The 16250-nt window shown below is 35.7% G+C and overlaps 2 protein-coding genes across 6 annotated transcripts in view; one reads left to right on the top strand and one right to left on the bottom strand.

Annotated features, from left to right (window-relative positions):
* arid4b (AT-rich interaction domain 4B) overlaps positions 1-8959 on the bottom strand; it is a 109860-nt gene extending 100901 nt beyond the window's left edge. For 3 of the 4 annotated variants that reach the window (XM_041252887.1, XM_041252889.1, XM_041252890.1), the window contains exons 1-2: positions 8755-8959; positions 6422-6481 (exon numbers count right to left, since the gene is read on the bottom strand). In XM_041252887.1, the coding sequence (XP_041108821.1) occupies positions 6422-6427 (6 nt within the window). In that variant the 5' untranslated portion in view covers positions 6428-6481; positions 8755-8959. The remainder of the gene's footprint in view (positions 1-6421; positions 6482-8754) is intronic. The other variant, XM_041252891.1, reaches the window with a different exon arrangement.
* A 269-nt stretch (positions 8960-9228) lies between these two features.
* The window catches only part of ggps1 (geranylgeranyl diphosphate synthase 1), a 32295-nt gene continuing 25273 nt past the window's right edge, over positions 9229-16250 (top strand). For both annotated transcript variants that reach the window (XM_041252886.1, XM_041252885.1), the window contains exon 1: positions 9229-9497. The gene's annotated coding sequence lies outside the window, so the exon portion shown is untranslated. The remainder of the gene's footprint in view (positions 9498-16250) is intronic.

Raw genomic sequence — 16250 nt, 5'->3', positions numbered from 1 at the left:
TCTTGCCCATCCTTCACCAGAGCTATGTGAACAGTGGCAGATGTGTCTGTGCAGAGAAGACTGACTAAAGTAGTGGAAGTTGACCTTGAATGTTCCCTCTTAGCTCAACTCCACAGAGAGAAGCTTTAGTAAATACAAAGCTCTGCTTGCAGACAAGAGGGAATCACTTTGAGGAAAACACTAAAAGATTCACCATTATGTAATACAATGGGGGTGTTTACCACAGATGGAAGAACAAATGACATTTAAGTTTGTGGATTTGTAATGTTGGCACTAACAAATGTGTGGATCAAACAAACTTAATTTGATAGTTGTTTTACTTATGTTAATTTAAGAAGACCTTAAGGTCTTAGTATAGTGAGCAAAAACAAGAAAAGTAGAGTAATGGCGTCTACAAGGATTTACTCTTTTCTGCTCAATACATTTTATTTTTATATTACTCATATCTTCTGTAGTGAGACTCTGTTACTGAAAGACACTCTTAATTGTGTGGGCCAGACTGATTTAAAATCAAGAAAAATGAAAGTTGATTTATTTAGAAACAGATTTGTTCAGTCAGCAAAAAGTAGTGAATTTAATTTAAAACTGGAGCACTTCTGCAAGGATTGATTCTTTTCTGTTTATTTATTTTTTACTATTCATGTCATAGAACTCTGTAGAGAGACCTGTTTTCACATTCAACTTTGTCAATCTGGATATACTTGCTGTGTGCTACTTAAAAAAAAAAAAAAAGTGAGAAACAAGTGTTACTTTTACAGTATACACTGCATAATTGCAGAATGTTTTATTGAAATAGTTGGTATATTCATTGTCAATTATCTTTTTTGGCATTGAAATCCAATTCTGAATAAATATGTTGAACATAATTGTTAGGCTACTTAATTGTTATCACTGTATCAAACCATTTTGGATTTAAAATAACGGAAACACTAAATTATTATTTTAGTTTGTTTTTATTTTATCTTTGTTTTTTAAAAAACACAAAAAATCAGAAAAGAAATACAAAAATATTATACGGATTTCATAGGGCCCTAATTATGCACACCCTACTAGAACTGCAAGCGTCTATGGTTTCAGAGTATGATGATGAAAAACTACATTATTCTAATACCATTCCAAATACCCTAATCTCATCACAAACATAATGGGTTGCGTGTTGTATCATGGGGTTTGTGGACAAAAATCGCAACACTGTTGTTTAGTTTTAACTTATCTGCGATGTATAAATCTGTCCTGTTTTGGCAGCAGCCACTGTAAGAATTTGCAAAGAAACTCTAAACAGCAGTATGAAGGTTTATTATAAACCAGCTTGCTTTATATTACTTCGATTTGAGGTACTTGATCGACACATGACCACTTTCAAAGTCAAGTTTTTCGCTTCCAAGTTTGTTTTATAATGCTGCAAGTTCCAATGCCATGGTGTAAATTACTTGGTGCTGGGACGTTGAATGCATTCAGATCACACATTCTAGATCCCAGTTTAAAAAACCTACCATGTTTGATCATGAATGAAAATCCCAACATATACTTAATGTTAATACTGGGACTGAAGAGATGATTAAAATGAGTAAAATGGCAATAGAAAAAGATTAAATTCAATACGGCTACAGTACATGTAGAGTTACCTGTCATGGTAAGGGTCATATGTATTTGATATACAGTCACAGACAAAAGTATTGACACCTAACACGTAATATAAGATCATTCAAGAAAACATGTTAAGTAGAAACATTTAGTGAATATTAGCCACTAATTATGACAAAAATACACTATTTTTTTTCTGGTAATTTAATGAACCATCTTCATTAAAACTGTATTATAAAGCCAATAGTCAAAAAAAAAGGTAATTATTTCCAACATCTGTTGAAGAAGAACGTTTTGGCAACAAGAGGATTTGCGTTTGAGAAAAGCACTTGCAGCAAACAAGAACAAAGGAAATGGCTACGGAGCAGTATTAAATAAATGTGGAATATCAAAATCCACACAGCAGTAACCAAGCATTAGCCAACCACTGTTTGTCTAAATCTGTCTGAGCTGAAGGAAATATATAAGACAGAATGATCCCAGATTTCACCAAAAAGATGTAACATACTGATTATTAAATATCATAAACGACTGAAAGCCATAATAAAAGCAAACACAGGATACATGAAATAATAAAGCAGGTGTGCCAATACTTTTGTCATGAGCAAACACTTTAAAAGAAATAAGTTTGTTTTTTGAGAAAGACTATTTGTTGGTTTACCATCAACTGAACAAAGTACAATTAGTTTATTTTATAAATTAGAATTGTTCTAATAAACTGCAGCACCACACTGTTTCAAGCAAGGGACAGTAACACATACTGCTGCAATATAACATATATTGTACAACTTTAGAGTGTTTTTAGTTTTTAGATTCTGATTGTCTTAAAAAAAAAAAAAAAAAAAAAAATATGCCTTTTTCAGTTTTTTGTCATAAAATATAAAACAGTCAAAATTGTAAAGCATTTGAAAGGTAGGGTGGTTTTTTGTGAATTACAGCCTTCATTTTATAACTTGAATGATGTGTGGTGTACCATGACATTAAGGTTACCATGGTATTTTTTTTGACAGTTATCATACTGTGGAAATGTTATGTTACAGTAATAAGTGCCGACACCATTCTAGTGCACAGCACTATATTGCCAGCAAAACTAAAGGAAACTTGATCCAAAGTGGCGGATTAATATACAGTATGGCAGGCCACTTGGGCTGCAACACTGCTTCTGAACTTAATATAAAGCACCCAACACCTGTCAATAAGAAACACAATATCGGACTAAATTGCAAAGGGAACCACTCCGAATGGTGGCAAACATTAAAAATACAAAATAAAATTTGAAGCTAGGCATACATACTTTTTAAACCAATACCATTTGAGGCATGACATTTACAGGGCGAATTCACACACAAATTGACTCCAGAGTGACATTTGCACATTTTTCTTCCCGAAATGAGAAACAAATAAACGAATTATATTCCAGAGAATAGTTCTGTCCAATTTGGAGTAAATGGTAAAGTGCCATGTGAAACACCAGGAGTTGGCAATGTAGCTTTCTGCGTACACGTAATAAATGAATCATTTTATCTGCGTAAGAATTCACGCTTTTGGCTGCTCAGTGATATCAAGAACAGAACTGCTGTAAGATATGTCGCTCTGTGCCAAACATCTAAATAATAAAACAGTTGTGATTCAATTCACCTTCACGGAAATCATCTACATTTAACACCTTCAGACAGGCTTCATTAAATCATCGGAAATAGTTAGTTTTACAAAATGTGTATTCCTAAAATTCCTTTCATTTTTTGAAGATGTAGGCTTCACACGATACACAGAAATTATAACTAAGTAGACACTTCCATGCAATGTGATGGTTAAAATAGTCCTACATTACATCTTTCTTTCGATATTACGGTAATCTTACCATGCATCTTGTGAGCAGCCTGGGGTTACACCCCTTAATGCTCACCTCCAGTATACTATCCACCTCTTGTATATTTCCCTATTAAAAACATCATAGTACACATAAGACTGTCTAAGCCAATCATGTTTTGAGTGAAGCAGTCATTATCCCATAGGTATTGTAGATGCCCTCAAAGCTAAACAGGAATCTTGAAACTAGTTTTAAACAGAGAACATTTTCAAGCACCCAAAGTGATCCAAAATATAACCTAAAAACACACACAAAATATTTGTTCAGTTAATAATATCAATATCCTCCATCAGACATTAATGCTTAATAACATTATCAGAGCATACTGTACATCACAAATAGAGAGCACAAAACCATATATACAGTAGGCTAAAACATACATTTACCCACCTTTTTCAAAAAGGTGCAAGTCATATACAAACAGTCCCTTTTCATTTTGTACTTATTGATGTTTCATAAGCCTAGGTATTTAAAAAGAAACAGGGCTGGCTTACAATATTCACACCTGGCTTACAAGGTGGTCGGATTAACGGAAGGTCATTCTGCTGACCCAGAAACGGTGATCTTTACAACACATACTCACATGAAATAATTTATATCTAGACTAAGTGCCCAATTAAAACAGCATGAAGAAAAAAAGTTGAGGGAAAGCCAACACAGAATCTGCAGTAAATCCCAACATACAGTAAATTATTTTGAAGGTCCTATCCTTACTATGTCTGGTAATCCAAATGCTATTACAATAGCCATAATCCATATAATCCTTGGCACCTGTCAACAAAGCATCATACAGTACTGGCCCAGTAAACTGGCTAAAATAACCAATAAAAAAGGTATATTTCATCCCACATGCAAGGGGAATCAACAGGCTGTTTCATCACAGGCTTGCATTATGTGTAACTCATTGCTACTGTATTGGGATAAATGACAGTGTAACAATTGTTTTTAACAATGCAAAGGAGATTGAGGCTGGTTACAGTACAAAAATACAGTAAACTGACTAGGAGGCTTGGTGGTCCAGCGGGAGGTCCCCAGTTCAGTTCCCTGTTCAGGCACTGACTCACTGTCTGTGACCCTGAGCAAGTCACTTAACCTCCTTGTGCTCTGCCCTTCGGATGAGTCGTAAAACTGAGGTCCTATTGTAAGTGACTCTGCAGCAGATTTCACCTCCTAGTCTCTGCAAGTCGCTTTGGATAAAAGCGTCTGCAATTGATAATAATAATAATAATAATAATAATAATAATAATAATAATAAAAAGAAGAAGAAGAACAATAAGAATCTGTAAAACAGGCTAGAAACACACTGGGGTTCTGATTTTAGGGTTAAATCCTCTAAAGGCCAATTTCTACCCCCAAAATAGAGTCTGTTTTAAATTGGGCTGCTATTTTGACAAGCCAACTTTCTTTGCCACAGCAGCCTGAGAAGACACAGGAGACTCCAGCTCTTTCAAGTCACACAAGTCACAAATTACGCAAGTCACAAATTACGCAAGTCACATAATCACTGCATTGCGCTATGTGAACATGTCTTGGAAAGTGATCTCAACTCATCATTTGAAAATTCCTACATACCAATTAAACAAAGTGACACCCCAATTAAACAACACAAACAGCATTGGGGAGAACTGTCTCCCAGGGTTCTGTCCCACGTAAGAAGAAATCCAGACTATCAGCTTGGTGCCAACTGCATAATAAGTTTCTGATAAAACAGGACTCTATTTTACGAGATTTCATTCTGCACGGTATGCATGTGCAGTATAGAATTAAAGCCTGATTAATAAACACCTCAAATTAATCTGAATTTAACCCAAAAGTGAAAATGCACCCTCAAATGAAAGAAAAAAAAAACTAACAATCAACTATTGTGTATAACTGGTTTGTTACTCTGTAGTATTTAGCAGTCTGATTTAGTTCTGTACTAAGTTTGGGGTTAGCGTGTAAAGTGTCAAACCTGACTATCAGACAATCCTAACTTTAGTATGGGAGCATGTTTTATATTCCTTTTTTTTTAAAAAAGCTTTATTTCTGTGTACATGAAACTTTTCTTTTAATAATATCTTCACAACCTACGGTCATTATTGAGACCCCCACTGCAGTGGAAGGTGTAACATATTGTAATATTGAGACCCCCTCTGCAGTGGAGGGTGTAACACGTCAATTAAATTCTATCAATCACTGAATCTGAAAAAACTCGGTTGACAGCACTAAAATTAAATGTATAGTTTCTACTAGGTCACTATCAGCGCCTTTCATGTTACGTAAAGTTGAAATGTGTGTCTAATTTTTATTGCCAAGGTTTTTCAGTCCAAGTCAGTTATATTCAATAGTGTTTATTTAATCATGCAACACAAACATTATATTGGCATTATAATGGAAGCCGTTTATTAAGGAATTTATACAAACCGTTATTCCATTTAAGTTTACGTTCAATAATAATAGTTTTTCAATTTGTTTTTTTTATAAAGTAACAACATTAAATACCAGTAATTGTTAGCAATAATATACTGTATATGATTTATGCACTGAAACTGAATTGAAACTTTTAAATGTATTCAATGCAAAACATGTGGATTACTCAGTAATGTAAAATGCTTTAAACTGTTACATGGCGCTCACAACTAATAAGAATTTTCAAAACTGGAGACGTTGGTTCATTTCAGTTGGTAGTATACAACAGGATCATCCATGCAACTGACCCATAGTTAAAGAACTAAGGAAACTAGCTTTTTCTGTATCACGCAAAAATAAGGTGACAGTTTTTTTTTTTTTCCCCCCAATGTCTACTACCTAGTGATAAAAAAGTTTTTGAATGCTCTTTTAAACACCTCCAGGAGGTAGCATAATAAATATTAAGTACAGTGTACTTTGCAGCATATTTTCAGTACACCCCCAAATCACAGGGATGGGACTGTCTCCAAATTAACTGTTAGACCAGAGCAAAATAACTTAATTCTTTCATGCTGTTACCTTCATTTTAATTTAGATGGCTTTGCTCCTCTTGGGGTACTGACAGTGCCAAGCTTGGAGCTGAAAGAAAAGATTTTCAGGAGGCACAAAATTAGTCCAGGAAGTAAATACATTAATTGGTCACAAATAATATTAGCTTTTGTTAAACAATTATATGTTGTTGCGGGTGTGATGGAAAAACCTATTGAACAATATTGTGTACTTGCTTAGCCACCAACCAAACCCATGTTAAACTGTATATTACAAAATAACACAGAAGTATGTGGTGTCAACTAGTCAACTCATAAGTAACTACTGCATTGACTAATGAAAAAAAAAAAAACAGCATTTCCAACCCTATAAATCTGTAAGATCTGCCTGCATTTCAAAATATTAAAAAAATAAATATTTAAAAAAATTATAAAACGGGTTGCACATATACTTATGCATTTTATAATGTTTTATTTTTGTTAGTTGTTTTTTCATTAGGACATCTGAAGTTAGTTTCAAAGAAGCGTCAAATGTGTATGCATTTCAATCGGGTGAAATTGTAAAGTTAGCAAACACATTCAAAGCTGTATGATTTTTTTAACTCAATGGAAATGGGTATGAAAACGCAGTACATAATTACTGCTATGGTAAATCCTCAGCAAGTTTTCTGCAATCATATTTATTTAAGAGTTTACACAAAATAAAAACAAAAAATCCTTTAGTAAATTTACCGTTTTCAAGCATCAGAATGGGTTGCGAGTGTTGACAAAATTGATCCAGTACTCGAAATCCCGATATTTGTTACGTCATTACTTAGTTTATCTGTCATCTAATGTAGGTGGAGTGTATATATTAGCTATAGTTCAGTTTCATATTTAAATCCATATTCGCGTAATCTAGTTTTGACTAAATTATTGTCTGCGACTGTTAATGTCTATGCTGTCAGTACAGCATGACGCCATTTCGATAAACTTACACACCATAATAAACATAGACGAGGTACAGATAAGAGGAACGATTTCTGAAGGCAGAATCATTATGTAAACAACACAGACAAAATTAAATGATGTATGATTAACAACTGTTTATTACTGTACTATAATAGGCAAGCTTGTTTACTACCACTGCCCTTAAATTATCATCAGCTGTTTTGTCTAGTAGTAATATTCTCTGACTGTAGTAGAGCACAGACGGGCAAATACAGACAGTACTGCATATAACCTGACACCGATCAAGAAAAATATTACTGTGCTAGTTTCAGGATTTCCCTTTTTCAACAGCACTGAGCAATACAGATACAACCCCAATTTAGGTGTGTTGCTATTTGGTTGGGAAGCTGAAATCAACAACTTCGTTTCTTTTCCAAGCAGACCGGAATGCGATTTCCGTGTTCACTTGGAAGAAGGTCCTAGTAAATTTCTTTTCTCTGTTGCAAATCGCTGACTCGAGGAGTTGTTTCTTTCACTGCACAAGCTGACTATATAGTATATTATAAACCCCTCATCGAGGCCGAACTGAACAAAAGTAACCTTTTACAGTACAAGGACCCAGTTCCACAAAGAAATTGGCACCAATCAATCACAAATTATTTTACATAATCCGGACACAATCGCATTCAATTGGAGCCGCAGTCAGTACTACAATGTCATCCCACATTGCAGCGAAAAAAAAATTACTGTCGTAGCGATCATCTTCTTTAATTATTTTCCACAACTCATAGAAATACGATAAACAATATAAAATAAAATTTTAAAAATCGATTTATACAACAGTATAGATGAAGGCCATGCTCATATTTCACCCACAACGAAACAAGAAGATTGTAAATACAGCAATGGGGGAGTAACAAACACGTAATGGCATACACTGAGTTCCAGACCAGCGTGACTACTATCCTTCCCACATCTAACTCCGAACGACGTAGATCAATTTAAACAGGAAAATAGCGTACTTTGCATTTAATCGCCCCCTAAGTGACTCTTTGCCTGTATTTCAATAAAATGCGCCCTGACTTAGCTAATCTTAGCCTTTTAATATACACATCTGGGTTGTTTTTCGTAATATTTTGATTACGTTGCGTAAAGGAAATCAAAGCAGCATAAACCAAAGAAACATTTTTTTTTTTTTAAATTCCAGGTACCATAAATTGATTGGATTACTTTACGAAAAAAAAAAAAAAAGCATCCTAATTAACTGTACGTCGCACGTTTGCATTTTTCATTTTTTATTAAGTCCTCGATTGGGTTCATGAAACAACATTCTCGATGACTCTTGATTTTATTTTTCCACTCTGTCCAACAACACCACCGCAACAAACCCTACGTTGTTTTAACGCAAGTTATTTATTCAGTGTCTAATCTTACCGAGAGCAGCCGCGGCAATCCACTTTCCTCTTATTTTTTTCGTATTGGTGCAGTGTATTTGTCCTACGTGAACTCGTCCAAATACGATAGGCAAGGACTGGACGGGTATTGTTGTTTTCCACCACCCCCGTGGCTGTTGTCAAGATATGTCCCTGACCAAATAGATCTATCTGTTCTCCTCTCCCCTCTGAAACTGACTGAAGAGACCTCTGCCAGCCCCAACTGTTACTCGGTTCTCATTGGCTCCTGTGTGCGAATCTCGCCCCCTCACAGGTTCTATTGGCCGGCCGCAGAAATAAAAATGACGCTATTTTCCAAAAGCACTAAGAAAACAGAACAGTTGCGGTGTTGGGAATCGTAGTTCAAAATAATAGCAACGTTGCTGCATCGTATTTCTGACAGAGAAACCGTGAATTTAAAGAACAACAGATCCCATAGTGCTTTGCGGTGTGGGAAAAGGCTGCCCCTACCTTCGCATCTTATACGCGCTTGCGCTTTCGAGAAGCGATGGCGTATAGCTTGATGTGAATGCGGATGAAGGTGGTGGTTAGTTGACTTGCAGGAGAAAGCGGGTGTTCCTTTGGGCATTTTGAACAGGCATTTTGAATAGGCGTTGTAACGACCCAGGACATTTATTGTGGTTCAGGTGCGAAAATTGGATGTTTTAGGGGAAAAAAAAGAAAAGCGTTAAAAGCGGAAGTGGGGTTAAAAGTGACCCGGATTGCAAGTTGCTGATTAATCAGGTAGGTGGAGCCGCGTGCAGTCAATCATATTTCCTTTGACAACAACAATTGTGGGGGTGGACTGGGTTGGCTGGTTTAAAACGTTGTGTATGAGCTGCTTCCTTGTCACTAATGCAGTGGTTTATCATTTACATAACTCTGTACAATATTGTTAAGAATGCTGCAAAATCATATCTTCGTTACTAACCATTTTGCTTTGAAGTGTAACTGCTATTCCCGATTGGGATGTATTTTTTGGGGGGTAGAAAGGCAGTGATGCAATTGGTTGTCACTGTGCTAAACACTAATGGCATCGTTATAAAGTCCTGCCAATTATATATTTTTGTTATATATCCCACTTCCTTCAAATTGAAATAACAAATCCTATTATATAATTACATTTAACATTATCCAGCTTTGTATTGCGGTAGACCAGACCTTTTAACAGTGTGTCACGTCTAGCTGCTAACATTGAAATAATCCGCACTTTATTCATTAACTTTTTTTTAATCAGAAACGTGGCCAGCGACACATGAGACACACACACAGATCAGATTAGCAGCATTTAAACAGTGTCGTTTGGACACATTACAATTTAAAAACACATTGAGAGATATGGACTTTCAGTTGCATCAGTTTTACACTTACTGCTTATTTAAACGGGTCGCTAAACAGCGTTTCATGTGACTCTTGATTCCAGCCTAACTCTTAACCCCGGACTGAGTGGGTGTGTCTTCTTGGTTGCATGACCTGCTTCTGCCATTGTGTGTATGCGTGCCTGCTCAGTGTTTTATAATTACTTTTTTTTTTTCCTCTCTAACTTTTTTTGTTTAAACAGTTAAGCAGCATCTGTGGGTGCAATTACAACTGCTAATATCTCCTTAACTATTTGAGATGCTAACTTCATAGTTTTAGTGAAGAAAATATAACTGCACTTGGCCTTGTGACCTAAAATGGCTGATATAATGTGGTCATGTAACTTTTCGGTTCTGGATGATAAAGATCTAACATATTGAGATAGTGGCTTTATACTTGGCACACAACTGTTTTCAACCATTCTCAAGGTCAAGTTCAATCCAGGGTATATAACAACAAAAGTTAACCCTTTTGCATCAGTCGTTTTACAAAGCAACTGCAAGGAATGCTGTTTGATGTACAGTAATTAATTTTCAAGGTTACTGTGTGCTAAACATGTTGGTGAGATTGGCCTTATATGGCTTCCATATTGTTGTCATGTGTAGTGAAAATATATATGTAAATTGGATATTTAATGTCCACAGTATTGACCTCACTTATTGAGGGAATAGGCAGTCACACACACACACAAACACACACACAACCACACCCGTCCCCCACTTAGCCATCAAAACCATTCTCCAGCACCTTATATTGGCAGTCCCCGATCCAACCCTTGGTTAGTCTACTAATAAACCTGAATTACCTGTATCCCTGTAGAACAATTAAAACCCCATGCTACCTCCTCATGTTCATTTATCCAATAGGAACTGAAAAAGTCACTTGTTAATGCTTGTCTTCCAGACTAAGAAGCTTAATACCAGTTACATGTGTTTTTTTTTTTTTTTTTTTTTTTTTTTTTTTTTTTTTTCTGGTCACATGCAGTTCCTTTTAAAAATGCATGGAACTTTTAGCATTTGCTATGCATTTGTTTATAGTTAATTAACAAATAAATGACTAGCAATATTTTAGTGCGATTCTTGGCCAGTACTTGGGTAGTCATTTAGTTAATTTATTACATACTGCATGCTCAGGGATTTTCTTTTATAATTAAAAAACCAAAGCAATGATCACAATCTATTGCATGGGCATTTGTACAGTGGTGAATCTTCTTGATGATGATGATAATAATAAAAATAATAATGAAAAAAAACAAAGCAAACCTTAGATTTCAACTCTGATCGCCCCATCTCCTAAAGCATTGTCTTGCATCACAATAACAGAGGTTATAGATATAGTGATAATCTTATTAAAATATTTAAAAATGGCTGGAAGGTTATTTTTTTCAATTGCTCATTTATAGAAATGGATAATATTAGTTTTCCTAATGTAATAATACCATAATGTTTAGCTAACTGTGTATTGCAAAATTAAGCTGCATGTTGGTCAAAAAGTTAATTCCGAGATAAGTGATTATAGCAATGTGTACTATTCCAACTGTTAAATACAAACGTGGGGCTGCATGTCGTCTTTTTGTTTATTTTTAACCTGTCTTCTGTGATAACTTGCCCTTTTAAATTTTATAATGGACACAGGCTCCACTTACGACCAACATACTTGCATATTCCTAAAGTGCGTGAACAGTGCCAGCGCCACCGCTTTACCCAGTAATTAAAATCGGGGCTACAGTGTCTCAACTGGAGAGTAAATTACTCAATCCCAAAACCTTATCTGGAGCACTGGGCTTAACAGTGGTATTCAGCACAGGATTCTCTGTGAGGCACATTCAAGTTGTTCATCAGTAAGGTGACAGCACATAGGCTAAATCATGTAGCGATAACATTGTATGTCAAAGCTTAGTGCATTGATAATTAGATAAGCTGTCATTGATACAGCTATTATCATTTATCAGTTTTTGTTGTATTAATCTGAAACACCATTTCTACCAATTTCTGCTGTTGCTGTTCATTGTTTCCTTTTTTAAAACATTGTTTATTGTTTGGTTTTGTCCATTTCAGAAAGGAGGCCTTCTGCCCATTGTCATGGTTAAGTAATTGTGTATCTGTTGTGTTTACAACCCATTCTCAAAAGCAAACAGATGCAGTATTATGTTTGTTGGCCAGATCCATGTCTCTAAAATAGATTTGTCTCAATGCAAACATACTTGCAATGTAAACTGCTGCATGATACATTGTTAGTCAAATTATAAGCAGCTAGTACAAGTCAAGATTAGATAGATGACTCGGCTAATGCCTTTATTCATTCATGATTTTCTTTGCGTTGGCTTCTAAACCAGATTACAAAATAACAAGTAAGCACTGTACTCTATCAAAAACATACACCACAATGTAAATCTAATGGGCTGTACTGTAGCAATGGAATAAAGTTGAGCCTAAGAGCTGATTCATAAATACTTGCTAGCTTCTAAATCTAGCACATTTATGCCTTTTCTTAAATGGTTATCTTGTTTCCATATTATGCAGGTTAGGAAGAAAACAACTTCAAACAATGTATTATTAGTAAATTCAGGCTAGAGTCCAACAGATGGCTCTTGAGATATGGCTAATTGAGTTCCACAGTATGCCTCCTTTGACTTTGAGATAAAAGGCTCAGAAATATGTCATATTTGAAAGAATTAAATGCAAAAACAAATTATGTAAGCGTTTAAAGCAGGGTGTGATTTGTCAAATTTCTAGCACTCAGGACAAGTAAATGCACGCAATCTCCTTGACAATTTACTGTACTTCTGTAGGAAGTGTATCTTTACCTCGATATATATTTTAAACTCCCCTGATTTGCAGTACTAGACCGTTATATGTAATATTTATGTTCTGCTGCTAAACTTGCCCAATCCCAACAGAAACAACGGGTAGCTGTTCTAAGGTGGCTTCTGATAAACCATTGCTTTGGCTTTGCGCATTAATTGTTGATACACAATAAGTGGGTTCAAGAGCTTTTATTGGGAGAGCACATGTTATTAGGGGGTGTAGTGACCAAAAGGGGCTAGTGGAGCTGTTTAGTCTTGCTTGCAGTCTCACTCATGTTTCTCACTTCCTGTATCACCTATATCAGGGGTTTTGAACCTTTTATTGCTCTGCACCGTCATGCCCCTCCCCACCTCGCACCACACCATACAAAAAGAATGAGTGCAGAGAAGGTGACTTTGGATGTGATCGCGAATGTTTCCATATTCGTCGTCTTGCAACTCTCTAGAAAACTGTTGAAACATGTGTTACCATTTTGTGTAATTTGTGTCCGAAGCAGTAAATAACTAGAACTTTTAAAAAATAGCTAGCTTTTAGTTAGGCTATAAAGCTAAACAAATACATAGCAGACAGCTCTTAAATATACTTTATCAATGTAAAGGCTGTACATGGTCATTCTTTGTCATTCATTCTTCGTTTTACAAAACAAACATTTAATTTATTTTGAAGTAAACTAGACGATGTTTGTGGGATACCACTTACTACCCAACATATAACAAGATTATTATTATTATTATTATTATTATTGGTGGTAGTAGTAGTAGTAGTATTGTGGATGTTGCAAACTTTAAATAACCATATATATGGCTATTTTTATTCTGTTGTAAAAGCAACCACTGGACTTCATGCAAGCTTGGTCTCTTGCATTTTGAGAATGCAGTATTACAAAATGCATCAAGTAGCCGATTACGTCTAGCATTGATATGTCAACACTTGTTACATTTTGTTGTACTTTTTATTATTATTATTATTATTATTATTATTATTATTATTATATACAATAGGCATGCGTAAAATGTAATTCATCCTGCAGATTTGTGGTTAATTGCAATCTGATGGATGTTTTTCTATTGTCAAAAAGAGGGATATTTACCATTAATTATACATTATTTTTAACTTGAACTGGAAACAGACAATCAATTTCTCTAAAAAGAAAACATAATTCACGACAAACAAGACAAATGAGAAGTTTGCCGCAAAGTTGCACAAGTGAAAAAATGTACAAGACCCAATGCAGTATATAAATATTCACATACTGTTTTCTTGATGGTGGAAAAATATGATACATTCCATTAACAATGATGTAAAAGACTGGAAAATATTTTACATTTTAAAAGATGTAAAAGACCGAAAGCAGCATAACATACCAGATTTGAACAGGTATGTCCCTGCTTTCTTAGTGGAAGTTGTTTAGGTATGCTCAAGGAAGCGCAGTGCGCTGCATACCACTTTTTACCACATACCTGAAAATAACACTACACCAGTACTTATTTATTCTAGAAAACTGAACTTGCAGACTTTTTTTGTTTAAGAATCGGTGACGGTTTCTTTTCGTGCCGCATTGTACACATCACAGTTGTGGTGAGTGAAAAAAGACGTGCATCATCGAGTAAAAGACAAAGTTTGGAAATATGAAGAAAATTACTTCGAAATTGAATTTACCTTTGTTGGAACTGCATATGAACCTCGTCCTCAGTGTGTAGTCTATGGTGATGTGCTGGTTAATGACAGCTTGAAGCCTTGCAAACTGCTGGGACCTGATCATCAAACTAATGGGATCTCATCATCAGCAACCACTATTTCACACCCAAGTAAGCTATGTGAGGAAACTAACATCATCTTAATTGAAACTAATTCTGATTAGTTAAACACCTTTGAGATTGTTCTTGGTTGGCTCTGCTTGATTATTTGGTTGATCTTTTAGACCGTCTGAATTAATTGAATGCGTCTATGCAAGGGAAGGATGCAAATATCCTCCTCCTTACAGACAAAGTAAGGGCTTTTGTTAAAAAAACTGGACATGTGGGCCTCTCAACCATCAGATGGAAATGGCAACATATTTCCCATGTTTTTAGATTCGTCCAGGATTGTGACGGCACTCTGGATTACAATGATGTAAAACTAATATTGCAGATAGCAGACTGTTTGGTTCAAATTGCATGTACTGCTAACCATTGATAGAGACGTTGCTTCTACAAGCTCTTGCCCAACATTGACTGCAAGCTAACGAGATAGTTCAGAGGTTGTCACACTAGACTACACATGCCGACACACACACACACTAAATTAACAGAATGTGTTGTACCTTGACCATTGGTTAAGTGTCAGAGAAAGGGGAGGCGGACCATCTATACAGAAGGGTATTTAATGTACTGCAAACATTGTAATGACGAGTATTCTGTTTGTCCTGTACCTGGGACCAGACTCCCTGCATATTTCAATAAACCTGGCAACTGACTGAAGAAAAGGACTCTGTGCATTTTCTTGAATCTACGTACTCACCATCTTTTTTTTTAAGTTACTTCAGTGGGTTCAACTAATCTTTCAGGGGAGGCGGAAGAACAGCTAATTGGGCTGAAATGCGACAACAGATTGAAGCAAAATTTTAACACCTGTTCTCTCCCAAATTTCTGGCTCTCAGGAATTCCCAGCACTCTCTACTGCTGCTGTGAAAGTGCTCCTACTTTTTGCTTCGACATATCTGTGCAAAGGTGGATTTTCCAGATTTGTAGCATCGCAAAGTACAGAAATTGGTTCCAAGCAGAAGACAACCGGCAACTCTCACTTTGAAACATTGAGCCTTGCACTGATCTGCTTTGCAGGACCAGACAAGGCCAAATCCCCTGATTTATGTTTTTATAGTACTATTGGACTTGATTTTGGTATCTTTGAACAAACACTAGGTGGCAGTATCCTATACGTTAACATGACGTGTACAGGATGTCTCTTCACTGTGATTGGTTGATTTGATATGATTTATAGTTCTTTCCATTGTATGGGATAGGGGGCTCCAAGTAAAGAAATTTAAGGCGAGTTGTGATTCAAAAGAAGGTTGAGAACCCCTGTTTTAGCCAAAAGAGTTTTACAACTCTGCTGTAAATTAAACATGTTAATGTGAGAAAAGAATGGTGGCCCTTTTTTAAAAAAAAAAGTTAACATCAACAATTTAAATGCTATATACGCAAGATATGCCCTATCTCAAGGCACTTTTATTTTGTCAGTATTATTACAGTAGTCTCCAGCTACGAGAACACCCCTTGGGTAGCAAGCAAAGTGTTCTTTTAGCCGGTGTTCTCTAAGATGGAGTTAGCCTTCAGACACAATATGAATCAAT

The sequence above is a fragment of the Polyodon spathula genome, chromosome 6, assembly GCF_017654505.1.
Source record: "Polyodon spathula isolate WHYD16114869_AA chromosome 6, ASM1765450v1, whole genome shotgun sequence".
Taxonomy (NCBI): domain Eukaryota; kingdom Metazoa; phylum Chordata; class Actinopteri; order Acipenseriformes; family Polyodontidae; genus Polyodon; species Polyodon spathula.
This window is presented reverse-complemented; position numbering and strand designations above follow the sequence as displayed.